The sequence below is a fragment of the Pezoporus wallicus genome, unplaced genomic scaffold, assembly GCF_028554395.1.
Source record: "Pezoporus wallicus isolate ANWC-B61680 ecotype Strahan unplaced genomic scaffold, APGP_CSIRO_Pwel_v1 contig_8403, whole genome shotgun sequence".
Classification (NCBI taxonomy): domain Eukaryota; kingdom Metazoa; phylum Chordata; class Aves; order Psittaciformes; family Psittacidae; genus Pezoporus; species Pezoporus wallicus.
In genome coordinates this window covers 397562-417577 of record NW_026641953.1, presented here as the reverse complement: position 1 = coordinate 417577, position 20016 = coordinate 397562, and the positions used below count along the sequence as shown (strand labels likewise).

Sequence of the window (20016 nt, the reverse complement as noted above, 5' to 3'; positions counted from 1 at the left end):
AGCTCCATTTTTCCACTCTGATTCCCAAGCATGATGGCTGTGTTGTGATGATCCCATAGCATCCAGCAGATCACAGGAGCATCCCAATGAAATGCTGTGCCTTGCCTTTCAGTATCACATCAATAAGCTGTCTATTATGTCCTCTGAAAACCACCTGAACAACAGTGACAAGGATGTGGATGAGGTGGATGCTGCACTATTGGATCTGGAAATTACTTTGGAGGGTGGCAAAACGTCAACGATCCTGGTAAGGGTTGCAGGACCTGGTGGCAAATGGCTTGTGTGTCCTGTCACCTCACACAAGCAGGAACACAATCATTCCAAGCTGGGAATTCTTCCAGGGATCCTTTCTTTTTTATTTTCTTCCTCTCCTTTTTTTTTTGTACTTCTGCTCTTACAGCATGAGGAAGTTGCCCACAGCTCAGTGAAGCAACACAAAACATAGACCCCAATAATATTTTCCTTAAAATGGTATTTTTGTTAAGTATCCAGGGGTAGTTCTGGTAGGAGGAGACCCTGGGCAGTGTCCAACATGGGGCCAGCACCAAACTGGAGCTCTGCTCTGAGCCCAAGGCAGCGTAAAAACGTCTTTGATCACATGCATGTACTGAACCAAAGGCTTCATTTAAGCTGTAAAACTGCCTTCTATTTTTTGGGTGTTCACAGTTAATTTAGCAGGGAGAGCTCAGCCTGTCCTGTGTGCCCAGCTCTGCATTGCTGCAAAAGTCAAGTGCAGTATTGCTTTTTTTCCTGTTGGGATCATAAGACCAAATGGTGTTGGAGAAATCTTGGAGGAGCTGGGGTCTTACCGACACCCCCTTGCACTAAGTCACTTTCCTTAGTAAAATAATGGAAAACTGAATTAAAATTAATTTGGTTTCTGTTCTCACTTACTGACTTCCCAAAATACTGGATTCTTCACGCTGAGGTTTCTCTGCCACTGTTTCTAATTCGTGGCAAAGTTTTACAGCACCTAAAACAGCTGCTGTGATTTTCAGAAATAACTTATGCTTATGAAGCCCTATTTTTAATGGACTGGATTTGAGCCTGGAGTGGGCTATGACTATTTCAGAGGATTTCTCAGCTTTTTTTTCCGATACACTCTTTTGACAGTGGTTTTCCACCTTTAAAAATGTAAAGCCCAAGAAGTAAACTGCAGAGAAAGGACTGAGTCCAGTCAGACTTGGCCCAGGACAGCTTTTCCAGGCATTTTGTGCATTTATGTCATCTCTGAGTTTCATTTTAAGTCCTTTCAAACCCTAAAATCCCTGAAATTTTCCAGTCTTACACTTCATATAATTTCTTTAAGTGCTCATGAAGGATCTTTTTGAAGTTAACATCCATACTTAGCCTGCTTTACTAGCACTAATAACAGCAGAGGTTTCCAATATTAACCAGTCGCCGCAGGGACAGCAGTGCTCCTTTGGTGCGACAGAAAGAATGCCAAGATTTTATCGCCAAGAGATCCTTTATAATTTCTTTGCAAAACCAGATTTGAAGCACAGTGCTTAGGAACAGTCCCTGCCAGAGAGGAGGGAAGATGACAATGATTCATCAAAACTCTCCATCCCTTTCCGTAGGGGTTGCTAGCAGTAGCCATTTCCAGATGCACTCGAGTAATTGAATACGGATAATGGGCAATTACTGGATTGTTTGTTTAGATTCTGCATTTTTTTCCCTGTGGTATCTATAAACAGCATTGCTCACTGCAGACGGAAAGTAAACTGGCTTGCTACTGGAAGCTGTTGGAACAGTCTTTGATTTCTCTGTCCTTCGAGAACCCTTTAGTTTGAGCTTGTGGGAATTGCAAGTGCCACCCTGTATATTTTTCTCCTGCATATAATCAATATTTAAATATAACATAAACATAACATAAATAACATTTAAATAACATATTTAAATATAAATAACATCAATATTTAAAAAGCTGGGAGCAGAAAACCTTTCCAGACTGTCAGAAAACCCTTCCCTAGTCCTCCATGGACATGCAGAGCAGCATCTTTTCCTTTTGTTTGGAGCATAAGGAAATAACTAAGGGAAGAGAAAAACCCCTATGCGAACATGAGCTGGTGTGACCGCCAGTGACCTCGCGGGTGGGAATTGGCTCCAGCAGCAGCAGGAATTCCTCAAAGGAAAATAAAACCTTGTCCTCTGGTTTGCAGACAGCACTTCTGTGCCATGGATTTTTCTCTGCTTGCTTCTCCTGTGAAGTGGATGAGGCTTTCTCAGGAGCATTTTCATGACCCCTGAGCCCTGATGTTCAGTGAAGCTGCCCCTGGCTTCCTCCCCTGCGCAGCATCCCTTCTCTCACACACCCAGCACCCCGGCCCCACTCTGGCATGCGGGTGAATGGGGTAATCTTTTCTTTTCAGGGTGACATCACTTCCATCCCCGAGCTCGCCGACTACATTAAAGTCTTCAAGTAAGTGCTGATGGGAAGGGGTGCTTGTGAAACTGGTAATGCCTGTGAATAATTAATGGTCCTATCGCCTAAATCCTTTTTTAAATTTATGTCCTGGCCTTAAGATCTTGCTGCACACACTACGTTATTCTCCTGTGAAAAGCCGCCAGGCAATCGCTGTGTAATAGCGCAGCTCACTATCGGTGCTTTCTTACTGTTAAAACAGTTTACTTTATCCTGTAGCACAGTCACTATTACACACTAGTGAAATACTTGATACTGAACTTGATCAGTTCTTAAATACAAAGGGTGTTTTCCCACTGTTGCCACCCCAGCAGGTACACATTCCTCCAGGAAAGCTTCCTGCATCCCGTAGCCAGGAGTGCGTGCTGGGATGTTTGTCACACACTTAATGCCCAGGGGATAATCAAGGCATCCTACAATTAGAAGTGGAACATAGAAACCTTACTCCTCCTCCTGGTTTGGAAGAGGCTGGGTGAATTCTAAAGAGCTGAGATCCCAGTCACTCTGCCCTCTCCTTGCCAAGAGGAGCAGGTTAAGCTGACTCTGCTCTGCTCCTCTTCCAGCTCACTCAGGGTTTAGTTTGGGGTGGTTATATTTTGCTTTGACTCTGACGGTGGTACGTGGAAACCGGGAACGTCTGGACTTGGAGTAACATTTTGGCAGCCACGACCGTCTCTTGCAATTTATTGCCTGCTGCAGCAAGGGTTCCAGTGAACATTCTGGAAACTGGAAATATGGATGAGATTCCACAGCATAGCTATAGGATATAGAAGAAAAGCTGTAGCCAGCAAAACAGTTCTGGAAGAAGCCTTTATTTTATTAATTGTTTGGTTCTGGAGCCAGAACTTGACACTTCTGCTCTGAAAAGCTCTTTCTTCCTCTCTGAAGGTGAATTAATAAGGTCTCCTCTTAACTGAGGCAAAGTTTCAGGGCTGCAGCCTGTGCCCTGCATCTGAGTGGCTTTCCCCCCACCTTGAACATCCCCTTGCTATTGTGTGCTTGTTCGCAATAAAATGAGGCATGACTTGGGGAGCTAATTGCAAATTGGAGTGCCAGTTGGTGGGACAGGAGATGAAGCAGCAAGAAGCTGTTGGCTCCTCACCTGATGCAAGCCCCAAGTGCTGGGTTGGGATTTGAGGCTGTCCTGCCATGGCAGGGAGGCACAGAATTGCCATTTGCTCCTAAAAATGTTGGCCAGGTGGTATTTTAGTGCCAGGAACCCAACATAAATGACATGACATTAGGAGATGGTCCAGCTTTGGACATGCTTCTTGTCACACTTCAGCTGAAGAGGGGCTGCAGCATACGTCCCTAGTATGCCTTACATAGAATTCCTACATGTATGTCCCTATAAATGCTTGGTGTTGCTGCAGTTTTGGGATGTTTCTTTCTCCCCTGCCACCCATGTTACTGCCTGTGCTAGCCAAAAGATGTATTAAAGCATCTTTAGCAAAGCATGAGAGTGAAGGATGGAAAAACCTGCACGTGTAGGATGGCTTGGCTCGAGGTTGGTGAATTCTGTAGTGGGAGGCAGCTTTCAAAAGAAACTGCAGTTGTAAAGTTTGTATAGGACAGGGCTATGTGTGCCAGGGCTTTAGGAGGAGGAAAACCAGCACAGACAGAAGGAGGCAGCAGATACTTCAAGTTCAGATGTCCATTAGTCATGTGGGAGCAGCGAGGCTCATTCAGACACTGTGTTTCTCCCACACCATCCCAATTTCCTTCTGACTCACACACCCTGAGCAGCCTCCAGCATGGTTTTGCTTGGAAATGAAAATGCAGAGGGCCATCACAAGCTCTCAAGGACAAGCAGTCGGGGCCATCACACATGTGATTCTTACAGATGAGGGTTCAGCAGCTGTTTCTGGGATGGAGATGTGAGAAGTGCACTGCAGGGAGAGGCTGCGAACACAGCCTGTGAATAAGGTTTAGAAATTAACTGGGGTTAAGAAATTGAGAAACTTGCAGCTCTGGAAAGGTCCTGGGCTCATGGTGGGATGAGCAGGCTCAGGGTACCACCATGCCAGGTGGTCACTTTTGCTGCAGGCTTGCAGCCCCATCAGTTCTTATGCAGAGTCAAGCAAAATCCGTGTTTTCCATAGAAAAGAACTGAACCTTTTCTGATGTAAAGTGGAGTATTTAAAAAGAAAACAACAAGTGTACTCATGCATATACTTGTATTCTCAGTACTGTCAGAGTGACAGATCTGTTAGAAGTACCGCTTCCTTTCAGAGCTTGAGCAAAGTGGTTCCAGTTTAATGTGGTGGGTGAAGAGGCATAATTCACAGCAGTTTGTAGACAGGTCTATTCTTGTAATACAGTTCTCCAGCTCCCCTGACCTTGCCCCAAATTAGTGGGACCTCCATGGGATCGAAGAATCCAAACTTGCAGTTACAGCTCAATTTCTTAACCCACCATTGTAGTGAAGGGATGATGAGTGGTGGCTGAGCTTACAGACAGGGACTGTCCCAGATTACTGACACCAGATTTTCAAGGGTGAAATGAGTTTCCTGGTGCAGCAGCTTGGTTTAGGAGCTTAAACTAAATTTTATGTCCCTCAACTTGTCTGGCAGGCCCAAGAAGCTGACGTTGAAAGGCTACAAGCCATATTGGTGCACATTCAAAGATACCTCTATCTCCTGCTATAAAAGCAAAGAGGAATCCAATGGGACTCCTGCACACCAGATGAACCTGAGAGGTAAAAGAAGTGTAAATGCTGTTGTATTTTATTGTACTAATAGGCTGGTCCTCTTGCATCTTCTTTTCACACTGGTTTATCTTCTTGGGATGCCATCCTAGGGTTGGGTAAATACATTTAAAGGAATGAGGGTGGCTGGGTTTGATAGAATGGTATATGTTTAGACTTCTAGAAAGTGAGTACATGGTACTTGTGACCCCAACCCACCAGCTCCCAAGGAGCATGGGGAGACAACTTGCTGTTCTCCTTTTTGTCATGGCTGTCCAAAGGAATTGGACTAACTCCCAAGCAGAGAATAAGCCTGAGCTGGAGAGAACAGACCATTCTCTTCCTCTGCTGCCTTTAACTTTTGTTCCACCTTTCCCTGGTGCTGGTTGGGACCAGCCTTGCTCTATCACTCCCTGTGAGCTTTGCACATGAGTTTTTAAATTCCTGCGGCTGTTGGCTTTTCTTACGTCAAGTGAAACATTCCTGCTCCAGCAGCCACCGAACTGCAGAGAGCTCATTTTGTTCCCTGTGGAGGCAGGACATGTGAAGCCAGGTGACCTCAGGCTGCAGACAGGGTGAAGCCTGGCCTGCAGGACCTTTTTGGGAGCTTTTGGCATATCTGCTTTGATGGCACTTCTAGATCTCGGAGGCAGAGTTGAAGCAGTGCCCAGGCTAACTTGGTTGGTTCAGTTCATCACCCCCCACTGTTTATGCAACCACTTGTAGTTTTCTACAGACACCAAAAGTGGGATGCTCACACCTCACTAGTGACTATAGCAGCGATGTGCCCGTCTAAAATGATGTATAGGGGTTTGGGGTTGAGAGTCCCCACCCATCCTGCCACCTTATCCCACCATTCCATAAAAATGCCAGCCATCGGGTCCATTCACAAGGCCAGGCAGGATCTACAAGGTGAATTCTGCAAGCGTGCTTTAGCTTTGGCTCCCTTGCTTTTAGATCAGGTCTTGCTTTTTTGCACCCTTTTTTCTTGTCACTTGGAAAAAGAGACATTGGACAAGTGTTTTTGTCCCTGCTATGTAGAGTGTTCATCCATCAGAGATGTGGCGCAAAACTTTTGCAGTGCTGAGATGTCATAGGAAACACTTTTTATAGGAGAGCTTTGGTTTTCCTTTTTTTCCTTTGTGTTTAGGGTTTTTTTCCCCCTTTTTTTAAAGCATGGTTCTTGACACCCCTGTTAAACCCTGGCCTCATTGCAGGATGTGAAGTCACCCCTGATGTGAACATCTCTGGTCAGAAGTTCAACATCAAACTTCTGATTCCGGTGGCGGAGGGAATGAATGAAATCTGGCTTCGCTGCGATAATGTAAGTTTATCACTTGGACTGGCTGTCTCTTTGCCCTTTGCCTACCATCAGCTCATGTTCAGATGGGCCATGTAGCTGGTGATAAAAGAAAAAAAAAGACAGCAAATGCACTCACGTGTCTCAGCTCTGTGTTCAGTGTTGCATGTGGACACACGCGTGAATTTGGAGTAGAAAATTAGCCCCTGCTCTTCCCTGGCTTTGTCCCATGGTTATAGTCTACTCATTGGTTGGGTTTCTGCCTGTCTTCTGTGTGTGCTTCAGTCTCCTGGGCTGGAAGGGAAATAAAGGCTCCCTGGGGTTTAACTGGGGCTGGCAGATGGTACCCCCACCACTCTGATGGGCATGGGTCTCTGTTTCGGGGGGCAGGAGACGCAGTACGCCAGCTGGATGGCTGCCTGCCGCCTGGCCTCCAAGGGCAAGACGATGGCTGACAGCTCCTACGGCATGGAAGTGCAGAACATCCTCTCCTTCCTGAAAATGCAGCATCTGAACCCAGACCCGCAGCTGATCCCAGAACAAATCAACACCGACATCAATCCCGAGTGTCTGGTTTCTCCTCGCTACCTGAAGAAGTACAAGAACAAGCAGGTACGTGCTCACCCGCTCTGCCGGCACGGTGTTGGTGTGGACCGGGCTGACCGTGCACCCATTTCGGCGGTACCTGGTGTTTAACACTGTGTGTTTTGGATGTGTCACTTAATCGGATGCACGTGGTTACTAAAATGAGATGCCGACTGAAATGTGTGGTTTCGATCCAGCACCTGGGGATGACACCCATGACCTTAATTCTGCCATACATTATGTGATGCTGCACGTACACAGCTTTGGCAGCAGGGAACTGTTAAACACATTTAAAATTCATTTACATTTACTTTGAATACATTTTGAGAATGGTTTTTACCCCTGCTGCTACTGAGCAACAGTGCAGCAAAGCATGGGTCAGCTGCCCCCATCTCTCCCCTCACAGATGTAGCAGCGGTGAGATGAAGTCAGTCCCGGTGCTGGGATTAAAACCCCTTCCCTTGCACAGAGTCCGTGCAGAAATCCTCAGGATCAGCAGAGTTGCAGTTGCTTGCAGTGCTTTATCCAGACTTGGCTGTAATGCGGTTTGCATATTTCTCTCTTCGCTTTTCCACTACTTCCAAATGCCAGTCCTTGAAACATTTGCTTCATTTTGAGTTGCTGTGACTTGTGCTTGAACTCCACGCTACATTCGGTCTGTGCATGACAGGGCTGAACTGTTCTGCACTGGAAATAAATGCATAACTTTCTGAGAGACATTATATGTCAGAACAGCAGTAAAAATAATTAAGTCATTGCTCTGTGGGCCTTTCTGTGACTTAATCGTTCAGCTGTAGCTTCACAGCCTGTGTGCTTCAGGCTGGCTGTAGCTAGATACGATTTTCTCCAAACGCAGAAGGCTGCAAGTCAGAGAAGCAGGAAAAATGTAACTTTTTACTGGCAAAGCATGATGATTTCCTGGCAGTAGAGTTACATTTTATATAGCCCTTATTATTCTTCTGAATAAGCTTTTATATCCACTTGGATAGAGGAGAGGCTGCATAAATATACCATTTTAATGCATATAATGCCTTCTAGGCTTGAACTCAGTAAAATGGAGGCACCTGGAAAAATATTAGCTTGCAGAACTTGCTTACTGTGCAGGTATCCTCATTAGAAAAATAACCTCCATCAAACCATGGGGATGGGCATGAGCCCTCTCCCTCGCCACGCTGGACCGGCAGCTGCGATGCAAACACCAGGTCCCGTATAGACATGGGCTAAACATCAGATTTAGGCTTTTCCTTTATGGCCAGAGGCAGAGCTTGCGGCAGCGGAAGATGTTTGTGGGCAGCACTCAGCTGGGAGGAACAGAGGGATGGAGGCTGCAGGAATGCATGGAATTTGGCCACGAGGGTCCCTCAGCACCCAGACATGGGGAAGGAGAAGGAGGAGGAAGAGGTCGTGCAGCCCACAGATGGTGCTGAAATGGGAATTGGCAGTGGGCCTTGCTGGAGGATTTATAGAGGCTCTTGGTCCCACACCAGCCCCAGACCCACTGGGGTGATGTTCATCTCCACATGCCCTTGCAGCAGCCTAGGGTTGGCAGGTCGGGTTTGGGGAGCACCAAATCCTAAATACAGAAAAACCCAAACCAACACAAACTAAGTGTATTCACAGCTCTCAGGTGCCTTCCTGGGGTTCAGTGTCAGAGCAGTGTACTGCTGGCTTGCAAGGGCAGATGCATCCCCAGGAAGCCCAGCTGATATTCTCCTCCAGCCGCCTGCTACCCCAAGCAGTATCCCCATCATCTCTCTGTATATCTCACATAAAAGGAGCTATTGAGTTAATGACCCATAGAAAGTGGGCTTGAGTTCGTGCAGAGGCACGGGGAGGAGTATGAGGACATTAATTCTCCTCTGAGCTGGCAGCTTCACTCTCCCCTTCATTCACCAGCAGGACCAAAACCATCTCTATAGGGTGCTGGGCAGCCAGGACCACACCAGTGTTCAGGCAGGGCCAGCACAAGCGGCAAGTGTTATCTTATCTCCGTCCTTATGTTCACTTTGGCTGCTTTTTCACCTAAGAAATTGTGCATGTGGTTTTTTTGCTTGAACTTTGGTTTGCAGTTAATTTACACTTTTTCTTTGCTTTGTTGCCATTATTTCTGATTTCTTTTTTTTTTCTTTCTGCCTCCTTTTTTTTTTATTTCGCCTTGCCATCTTCAGCCAGGCTATGTAAGAGACTTGGTAAGTGACAGCAACAATAAAATAAAGATAAATTTAAGATAAAGATTAAAATAGCCTAGAGCCCCTTCAGTTTGGAGAACAGCAGGGAAAAGACTAGCAAAACCTACACTCTGCCCGAGAAACGTGGGCCCTGTGTGGTTTTTATAATGGTCCCCAATGATTCATGCTGTGAAACTGGAAACCCTACACCAGAAATTTGCCCCACCGTTTGCTCACATCCTGCATCTTAAACTGACTGAGCCTGAGCAGCTCTTTGCCTCCAGACAGCTCAGATCTATATTTGCTTTTATATGTCTGGAGATACGAAGCAAAAGCAGCTCCACGTTATCAGCTGTGGTCACGGGGTTTGAGCAGTCATAGCTGAAATAAGACCTCAGGGTAGAAATTGATTGTGTGTGTTCATAACCACGCTGGCACCCATACACCTCCCAAGTCATCACCCATTCGCATGACAGTCGAGATGCCACTAATGACCCCCTTGCCTAAAGCTGGTGTGTCTCACCGCCCGCAGATCACGGCACGCATCCTGGAGGCCCATCAGAACGTTGCCCAGATGAGCCTCATCGAGGCGAAGATGCGGTTTATTCAAGCCTGGCAGTCGCTGCCGGAGTTCGGCATCACACATTTCATTGCAAGGTTGGTGGGTCTGCTGGGAAGAACAGGAGGGGTTTCATGAGCATGGAGCAAGTTAGATATGCAGCACATCCTTAGCTGTGGAAATGGAAGTGGAACTGAAATCAAACAGCAGTAATTGCATTGGCTCATAACCCCAATTTTATATGTTAACTCAGCTGCTGAGTTTAACACACGTAGCTGTGTATCGCAGGCATGCATTTATTAACCTCTCACTGTGTCACAGGTTCCAGGGGGGCAAGAAGGAGGAGCTGATCGGCATTGCCTACAACCGGCTGATACGGATGGACGCGAGCACGGGCGACGCCGTCAAAACCTGGCGGTTCAGCAACATGAAGCAGTGGAACGTGAACTGGGAGATTAAAATGGTGAGCTGGTGTTTTACACCTCAGGTGCTTCCTCTGCTCCTGTGATGGGAGACAGGCGCTGCTCTCGGAGGTGGGGGGGGTGTTAATTCAACTTTGTAAGTCAGCTTGTAAAAAGTCAGGTTTTCACAGTGCTGTTTTCTAAAGCATGTCCCATCCAGCTGCATTGATGTGATACAGTTTCTCCTCCCTCCTCTTCTCCCTCCTTAGAGATCTAGCAGAGCTTGTCCTAACTGTTGGTGGAGTTGAATATGACCCTTAAACAAAAGAACAGCAAACCCTGAACCTGTCTTTAACACAGTTACACGCTTCCTGCATAACCATTTTCTCTGGTCTCTGAACACCCACTCAAAGGCAGCAAAATAAAATCAGACTAGAACTGATGCTCAGGCTTGACCCTAACAATAACATAAATGGACCGGCTTTATATGCACTAAAATTCCTTTTATTTGCAGTACAGCTCAAACTTCCATGTAAGTAATGAAAAGCAACAGTAGAGCCATCACTAGGCTCCAAGATGGGCTTTTACCCAACTGTTAAATTTGGATGAGCAAACTTTCTCTGCTCCTTTTCAGTGGAACATCTCATCAGAATTGCCAGGGATACGTGAGGGCTTTTCTTCTACGTTTTGCAGTCATTAAGAGTTGCTAGAGAAATTATTCAGCTTCCCCTCTGCCTCAGAGTCTTTGTTTTGACTCTGTTGCAAGCCCGAATATCCCAGTTATTCGTCTCGGATAGTCTGCTGGGAATTCCCTTCCCTCCTGTAGAGCTGTCGCTGATGGGGGAACAAAAAAATAACAGGCATCAATAAACAGGCAGTCTATTCAGTCACTGCAAAATGAGCTCCCCCCAGCCCCCACTGAGCATTTCTACAGCCAAATTTCCACTTACAAAACCAAAACTCACAGGAAAAAGTGAAAAGATACCGCTGAGAGATGCAGATGTGCTGGGTAATTACCTGTGAGTCACGGCAGAATGAAAGGTGTAATGAGAATTTAAGTAAATAAATAAAAAGATAAATAAAATAGAAAATTAAATAAAAGTAAGAGGTATTTGTGTGTCTAAACATTTGAATAATAGTCACTGTATCATAGAATATCTCAAATTGGAAGGAAGCCATAAGGATCAAGTCCAAATCATCGTTTTTGTCACTGGCTTTTGCTTGGAAAAGGCATCTGGGTTAACAGAAAAAGGAGAATGAGACAGAGGGAAGAGCGTATGGCAGCGCCAGTCCTTCGGGTGAGCCTAACGCTGCGGTTTTGCTTTCTAGGTGACAGTGGAGTTTGCAGATGACGTTCGGGTGTCCTTCATTTGCACGGAGGTGGATTGCAAAGTGGTTCACGAGTTCATCGGCGGCTACATCTTCTTGTCGACACGAGCGAAAGATCAGAATGAGAGCTTAGATGAAGAGATGTTCTACAAACTGACCAGTGGTTGGGTGTGAGTCCCATGTACTGTACACCGAGAGGAAACCCCATGGCCATATTAATATTTAACTTTAAAAAGCTGTTCTTTGAAATATGCTGCTTAATAAAGTAAGCTTGAAATGTATCTTTTTTTTATCATGACAATTTTTGCATTACCAGACCAGTTAATCTGTGTGCACTAATGAGCACTTCTGTTAATTTGCTGTAACAAGACCGCATCTGGGCCAGGGAGATCGTGCTACTGGCCTTGAGATACAGAATCTGATGGGCAGATCAGGATAAGATTTGACTGACTTAAAATAGCCAATTTTCTATGAGAACTCTAAGCCATCTTCTTGTAAAGCCATCCAGGGCTTAACCTATATGAAGTCTATCATGTTTAATGCATGAGTGTTTTCTTTTTCTTTGTGTTTTTTACTCTGTACATGTGACCTATTTGGAAGTCGTCCCACCTGTAAGTAGAACTGCCATCTCTCCTTTCACACTACATGCACCAGGACTGCTGCAGGTGCCTGACATGACTTTGAAGACAGTTGCGTGTGGCCTCGAAGATGACCTTCCGTTAATCTGTTATAGCTTGGTTTTATTTGTTAACTTGCCTTTTGATAATCATTTATATTGTCTTATTTTTTTTAATTTTATTTTATTTTTACACCATATTGTATTATGACACTTTTAGTATTCACCAGCATAGTCACTGTTCTGCCTATGATATGCAAACTTTTTCATTACAATATGAAGTAAAGGTCTATGAAGTACAGGTTTTGTGTAACTAATGTAAAAAACACAAATTTTATAAAATTGTACAGTTTTTTTAACTAGTCTCACAAGCCAGCTAGAATACTGCATAGATTTGGAGTATCAGCATTAAGTCTAGAATGTCTGTAAGGGGTACGGGGAGTAACCAAGAAACAAAAGGAAACAAAAACCAAAACCCCACAATTTTAGTCCAGCAATTTTTTATCTAAGTTAAATGGGATTTCAGAGCTGCGCCACAACACCCTCAATAACCCATACCCAGGGCCAGGACCTCCCTGTTCGTTAAGCCAGCGCTGCATTAACACTAACAGAGAGGGATCTCCTGCCCCACTTAATGCTGAGGAATAACCAGTGTTGTGTTCCTGTAGTCTGTGGTTTCAGGACTATATACAAATGCATTTTATTTTAAATAAAAGTCAAATCTTTTATTTAATATTCAGCTGCTGCTCCTGGTTTTTGTGCTTCAACTGCGCTACAGCAGGGCCTTAAGCGTATCCCATGTGATTCAACCACCCTGTGCCATCCCTACACTTCCTCCCAACACCTTATCCTGAGCTTTCTGAAACAAAATGGTACCAAAAGCAAAGCAAAATACAGGGATGGGCCAGGAGTGGCCAAAGCCCTGTTCCCTGCCCAGGCAGGCAGTGGCGAAGCAGCCCAGGGATGCAGGGAAAGATGCTGCTAGGACACATGGAGTCAGTATCCTGCCATCACCTAGTTTGAAGACTGCTGGTGGAGCATTGAGCTCAGTCACAATGGCAAAAAGGAAGATAGATTTGCAAGTCAGCCTTAAACCAGTGTATTTCAGCCCTTCATTTGGCAGTGAAATGAAACTGGGTTTGCTGCCACAGGGGAGCACTACAGTGGGAGATCCTGCAGCCACAATGCACCAGTGAGGGCCCTTGACCAGCTGCCCAGCACACACAGTGCTGTTGTGCAGGAATAGGGTGCTGCCTGGGTAGAGAAGCCAGTGAGGGATTCACCAAGAGAGCTCCGTGCACAAAAACACCCTGAGGGACGGGCCAGGGACATTGCTTGGCCACATCTGGTTCAGCTCCCAGCTTCAGGTTCTCCCATCCCAATATGGCAGAGCCATAGCAGGGCTGGAGGGAGGTGAGGAGGGATGCGAAAGGGGGCAGGTGAGGATGGCTGCTCACCTGCATGTCTGGGCGGAACAGAGAAGAGCAAGCAACAGCAACACCCACAGCCCTTCCCCAGGCACAAGCTGAATTTGCTCCCTTGCAGGTGGGTGCTCAGAGGAAATCGTGTGTTTCCACATCACTGATGCGTTCCTGCAGTGATCCTTGTGCTCTTGGACTGGCTGCACTCTTGCTCCATAAAAGCAAGGGGAATGGGTGGCCTGATGGTGCCGGGCGATTCCTCCCATTCCACAGTCAGGCTGCAAATGGGAGCATTGCCAGGGCAGAGGTGTGCTTGGGGCGTGCCGGGGATGCTCCCAACCCTGCCCCACGCCTGTTCTTTTGGGTGCTGGCAGCTCCCCACTGCCGAACAAGCCCGGGCAGCCCTAGGAGGCACGCGAGCAGCAGCGGCGTGCACGCTTCTGGCAGGCGGCGCTGGGATCTTGGCTGGATGGGGGTGAGGCACAGCAGTAAGAACGTGCCTGGCCTGGAATAGCATCGGAGATGAGCGTGTGACGGGGATGGCTCGCTCAAAAATATTTACCTCCTTTTCCACAGCCTGAGGTTATGTGGGGTGGGGAGGTGTAACGGGGAAAGGAAAGGTGGGAAGAGAAGGTGCATCCTGTCCCCAGTCCATCCATCCCTGGCCACATCCACACGGTTCCACTACAGTGAATTGGGGCCCGATTTTGCAGCTGGGGGAGGTGATAAAACAGGAAATGCTAAGCAGAAAAGTAGAGGAGGTCGGGGAAGGGGCATGGGAAGGCAGAGACTGCTTTCAACCCCGAGGATGGGAGCTGGGAGAAGCTGGGTAGGAAGCGGGGAAGCAGTGAGAGGGTCACAAGGAGCTTTGAGGGGATCCAAAGGAGGCTGCCAGGGTTTCTAGGATGTCTTTCCTTTCTGCTAGGATTAAAAGACACAAATAGAAACGAGCTGTTAGAGAGGAGAGTGCAGGGGGATATAAAAAAGACTGGTTTATCTGAAGAGATAAAATACAGCACAATGGGAACTGCTACACACTGAGGCCGGACACAGGAGTGAGGAGGGAGCACAAGGAGCACATTGCAAGATGGCTTGGGGAGGAAGGTGTTGAGAGTGGAGCCTGTGAGAGGGGACGGAGGACCCACCCCAGGGACAGGCGGCAATGACAGCCAGGCAGCAGGAGGACAAGGAGAACAGGAGCTGTTTGCTCTGCCGCTTCTCCCGTCATCATCGGACATCACTGCTGGACGATGCTGAGTCGAAGGGAATCCAGGACATGGTGGGTGCAGAGGGTTTCCAGCGATGTGCTGGGGAGAGGTGTCAGAGGCTGGGTGCGTTTGAGGGTGCTTGGGCATTAAAGCAAAAAATGGAGGATGAGGAGGTCTTGGCAATGCAAATCCTAGCTCCTGCAGCACCAACACTGAAGGGAGATGTAGAGGTTTATTCTGCTGATGCAATGAAATCTGGCCATGGGTGACCCTTTTAGGTAAACAAAGCAAACCAAATTAAAAACAAAAGAGAAGAGAAACCAGCCTGTGGGTGTCCACAGCCCCTTGGGGTGAGGAAGAGCAGTAACCATCTGACATCCACAATCTGGTGGCTGCCCTGGGGGAAAAACAATTAACTATCTTGATAAGCACATTATGGGGATAGATGTTCAGAGCCAACAGCACTGCTTAAACCTCATTTTAACCCAAACAAGCATCAGAGGTGCCTGAATATGGGATTACTCCAGCCCTACATCAGTGGGCAGGGCTGGGGGATGGATGCTTCTCCCTTGCTGACCCTTCTCCAGGACCTTGAGGAGAGGAAAGGAAAGAATAAATTACTTCACCGAAAGGTTCTGATGCAAACCGGCTGCCAGGGTGAAAAACCACTCCACTCGGTGTGCCATGGGGCTTTGCATGCCTTTCTGAGCAAGGTACTGGCTGCAGTGTCGGCTGGGATTCATACGGCTTTTTAAGCCCCAAGTAATTCAATCCCATGCAGATGGGCAGGTCACATAGCGGTTTTAGAGCAGGAACAGCATAGGTTTGTACTGCAAGAGATTCACAGACCCGTGGAGAATTTAAAAACAAAGCAAAAATGAAGTATCTCCAAAACAAGGCTGTCGCCTGCAGCAAGGGAGGAGGCGAGAGCCGGATGGCCTGGGTTCAGGGGCACATCCTGCTGCTGTGAATCAATAGAAAAAGGGTATCTGGGGAAGCTGCTGGTTTTTGGGGGGCAATAATACAAAATGACCCCCAAACACTACAAAAGGAGGCAGGTTATTGCCTACAACCAGGACATGTGGGAGCATGGGGTTTATTTCCAAAAGCCCCACCCCAGTCCTCCCATCAAGGGATGTCCACCCTAGACATTGGGGCTTTCCTGCAGTAGGCAAGGGCTAAAGAAAGGTAATCAAATTAATCAATTATTCATTAATCATCCAAGCTGGATGAGTCATTTCAGCATCTCAGCCCTGCAGGAAGCACACTGGGGATTTTCCAGACTTTGGGTTGGGAAGGGGCTCCCAGATTCCTGGTGCTCACACCACAGATGAATTCAAGTGCCTTCCCCTGCCTTGTCCAGCCCCTCCAAGCCCCTCACTTTGTTGAGCATCAGAGGGGTTGGGATGAGCAGCACCTTTCACCCGACCTGCCCTGTGTGCTGCAGGAGAGGCACTCTGGGCACCCCTGGGGACACTTGGGGCCACAAGGGATTTACCCAGCGTTGACCAGGGATGCAGGAAACCCAGACCAGGCGTCGCCACTGCCAGCCAGGATCCAACCCAGAGACAAAACCACATGCGGATGTGAGATGCCTGTTTCAGTCCAGCTGCCAAGAAGCCCTCACTTCTAAGTGTATTAACCCTCATCTTGATGCAGGAAAGGATGGTGAAGAGGCAAAGCCCTCAGCAACAGCACCAGTTCAGATGGCAGGAGCAGTTTCATCAGTCTAATTGAATTCAGACTGATCAGTGACCATGCTCACACGGCTCAAAACCTTTCTGGAAACCAGTGGGGGGTTTGTTTGTTTGCTTTAAGTATCAGAAAAGCACTGTATGCTTTTATTTGTGGCACCAAGGCACTAAAGAGATAAAAGATCTATAAATATCTGCTGGATGTTATAGATTTAAAAAGTTCCTCCCCGCGTGCCTCTTTTCCCATCAGCACCAGTGCAATGCGGACCAGGCAGCTCAGCCTCATGCCTGTTCCCCTTTCGATTGGCATCCCAGCCTTCCTTTTGAAATCCCCTGCATCCCTCCAGCTGTTCGACATATTTCAGGCTTGAGTCTCCCCCCAGAAACTGCTTCTTTGGTTTCTCTTAAGCCCTCCCGTCTGGTTTTCATAACTGCAGAATGCAAAGGGGGACTTTTCCCAGGGTGTTATCAAGGCCTCAGGTCTGAATGCCCCTGGGATGGAAACCCAGACCTTCCCCACTGAAAACAGCCGTGCCGATGGGTGAGCACACGCTGGGGAAGGAGAGGACGGGAAACACCAGTTTAAGAAGAATTTAAAATCTCAACATGCCAAAATCACCCCAAAAGCTGCCAGGGAACCAGCCCACATTGGTTTGATCAGCATTCCATCTGATCCGTGCCAGAGGCTGCAGCGCTCGCACTTTGGGCGGGGGGGGTGTGTGTCTTTTTTTAATTTGACACAGGAGCATCAGAATATTTCCTAGAGCCCAAAGGCCAACCCCATGTTTCAGTGACTCAAATACGCAAGAACCTGTCAGATACTGAGACAATTCAGAGCTTTCCCTTTGATCCGTAGCTAAGACAAAGACCTGAAAATGGAGCTCCCCTCTGCTGTCAGCTCCCGGTGAGGCCACAGCTCCCCGGCTGGTGGGAAGCCTCTGGCTGCAGGACTCCCACTCCCCCTGCTCTGAGAAAGCAGCAGTTTGAGCAAATAAAGCATTTGCTCTGGGGGTTGGGGTTTTTTGTTTTTGGCTTTTGGTCAGCAGCTGGTCAGCCTCTAATGAGCAAGCTGGGCTTTGATTTCCTGCCTGGGAAAGGGGGTGTAAAGGAAATGGGAGAGGATTGGGGTTAGAAATTTGACTCACGCCATCAATCCTGGCTGGGAGTTGCTCCCCTTTGTCCCCTGCCCAGGAAAATGTCCCAGACGGAGGCACTGGCTTGGCTCGGGGACAAGCATAAGGGGCCACAAGGGAATTGCAGCAGTGTCTAGAGAAAGTGAAGCCCCGTGGTCCCAGCCTGCCCAAGGAAAGACAACACTTGCCCCTGTGCTGCCTTCCACAACAGGCCTGCACCATCTGGAGCATGCGGGTTGAGACAGCAGTGGTTCTGTTGGTCCTCCTGTGCAATTCCCTAATTCCAGGGCAGAGCACCACGGCCAGGCTCTGGGTTAGCTCTACCCCATGGGCACACCAGCAGGAGAGAGGATGATGGTCCTCTGCAGAATAAGCACATCAATAAGCTCATTCCCTTCACTGTGTTTCCAGCTGGCTCTGTTGCCGGCTCGCTCCAGGCAGAAAGCAGAGGGGAACCTGCAGCCAGCTCCCTGACATCGACATCCCTTTCCACAGGGCTCCTCTCCTTGTGTGTTCCTCTTAGGGCTTCGGCACTCACAACATCAAACATCCCAAATGCAATCCCACCAAACCCCAGCACCTTGTCCCAGGTGGACAAGGCTGGAGCTACCAGCAAGCCACAGCTGTGCTCCCCACATCCAGCCCAGGAGCAGGAGGGGCAGCTCATCATGCAATGCATTCAAGGGACTCCCTCACTGTGTTTAGATGTGGTGAAGGTCTCCCTTGTTCCTCACCACAGTAACTGTGGGTATTATCTCTCCCAAGCAACAGGTATGGCCAGACCTCACCTAGGACACTTGAGAAAAACTGGGTTCCTGGTTTCCCTAATGGCTCTCAGCAGATTTAGGCAGGAGGGCAAACAAAGAGCTGCTGCTCACTATTGGTGACCTCAAGGAAAGAGTTTCATGTAGTTTGCTTTTACAAAGGCAGTGAGGGCCAAGAGGGCTCTTGGGAATGGCAAACCTGGAAAGAAGCAGACCAGTAATCCTTGGAAAGTCTCTAGGTGTCTCCACTGGGAGCTGGGCTTGTGCCGAGACTCAAGTAGGCTCTGGTCCTGGCCCAGCAATCAGATCATCCCATCCCCTCTGCCTCACTGCCCCCGATAAAAAACACATCATGATGTCCCACCCCAAACAAACACATGGTAAAAATGCTCTTGGCCAGCCCAGACCCCAAGGTGTCCCCATCCCTACCCACCCTGCCAGGGGGTACAGAGCTGCCCCGAGGCCACCTCCAGCACCAGTCTGTGCTGTGCCCTGTCCCAGGCGGCTGTCTGCAGGGACCACATCTGATTCACATCCTCTCACAGCTGAAAGTCATGTGTCAGGCACTTCAAAGGACAAGGCCTTATAGCTGAGGGGCTCCCCAGTGGCACAACCCCCCCCCCCCCCCTACACACACACACTACAGAGTCTGGGTGATGGCTGGGGGCGGCCGTTTTATCTCCTGAATGTTTTTTCCCTTTCCTATAAACAGGAGGAGCTGCTGGGAACATGTCTGGACCATCAGGGAAATGACGGGGTGGGAGGGAGTAGCTGTTAAATCTTCAAAAGCACTGCAGTGCCGGATCCTGGAAGAGCTGCTGAGAGCAGGGAACATCACTGCTAGGGCAATGAGCACTAGGTGAGCTCTTCTAACATTTTTGTTTAATGCAGAATTGCAAAAAAAGGAAATAAAAGAATACTTTCAGCAACCTGAAAGATGAGCACACCAACCCTCCCAGCCCTGCAGCTCTACACGTGGCACAGATAAAGAGCTACACTGCCCCACAGATTAACCAGCCCCTGGGAACAGCACGGTGCACAGGACAGAACCAGGCCCCAACTGGTCCCCTGGCACACACAGCCAAACCCTGTGCTATCTCAGATGTCCCCAGTGCCTGGGAATGAGCAAAATCTGGAACTAACACCTCCCAAATTGTCCTTTAAGCCCTCTGCAACCAAGTTAATTCCTGCCCCTTAATAACGCCATTAATTAATCCAGAGTTCAAAAATAGCCCAGCAGGATTTCCTGCCTCCCTTTCCTCCCCTCCAACCACACCACAAGGTAAGAGAAAGGAGGAGAAGCTCATAAAGCAGCATGAAGGGAAGATGCTCCATGAAGACCATGGTACCTCCCAGCATTATCTATCATCTCTCGTTACATTTAGAGCAACCCTCATACTTCCCCTGCCCTTGCACAACCAAAGCACAGCTCATCTTTTCCATCCCACACATGGAACACACAGGCAATAAGCCCTCCAAGATACGCTGTGCTTCATTAAAGTCAGGTCATTAAGTTCCCGCAAAGCACCTGGGATGCAGGCAGACTGGCAGGGACCCCGTATGCCCCGCTGCAGGCGCAGGTCCACACATGCGAAAGCTGCAATGTGATGTGTAATAACTCCACCTAGAGGGAAAAGGGCCGGGCAACACGGGTGAGCCTGCAACCGCCTTGGATCAAAAGCCTAGCTGTCCCCTCCTACTCCAATTGCCAGTCACTGGTCTCACAC

At 48.1% G+C, this 20016-nt stretch overlaps 1 protein-coding gene across 4 annotated transcripts in view; it reads left to right on the top strand.

Moving 5' to 3' along the window:
- FERMT2 (FERM domain containing kindlin 2) overlaps window positions 1–12808 on the top strand; it is a 51079-nt gene extending 38271 nt beyond the window's left edge. For 2 of the 4 annotated variants that reach the window (XM_057426342.1, XM_057426339.1), the window contains 9 exons: window positions 113–247; window positions 2373–2422; window positions 4999–5123; window positions 6329–6435; window positions 6802–7023; window positions 9165–9185; window positions 9697–9821; window positions 10045–10186; window positions 11454–12808. In XM_057426342.1, the coding sequence (XP_057282325.1) occupies window positions 113–247; window positions 2373–2422; window positions 4999–5123; window positions 6329–6435; window positions 6802–7023; window positions 9165–9185; window positions 9697–9821; window positions 10045–10186; window positions 11454–11627 (1101 nt within the window). In that variant the 3' untranslated portion in view covers window positions 11628–12808. The remainder of the gene's footprint in view (window positions 1–112; window positions 248–2372; window positions 2423–4998; window positions 5124–6328; window positions 6436–6801; window positions 7024–9164; window positions 9186–9696; window positions 9822–10044; window positions 10187–11453) is intronic. The other 2 variants (XM_057426343.1, XM_057426341.1) reach the window with 1 other exon arrangement.
- The last annotated feature ends 7208 nt before the right edge of the window (window positions 12809–20016 follow it).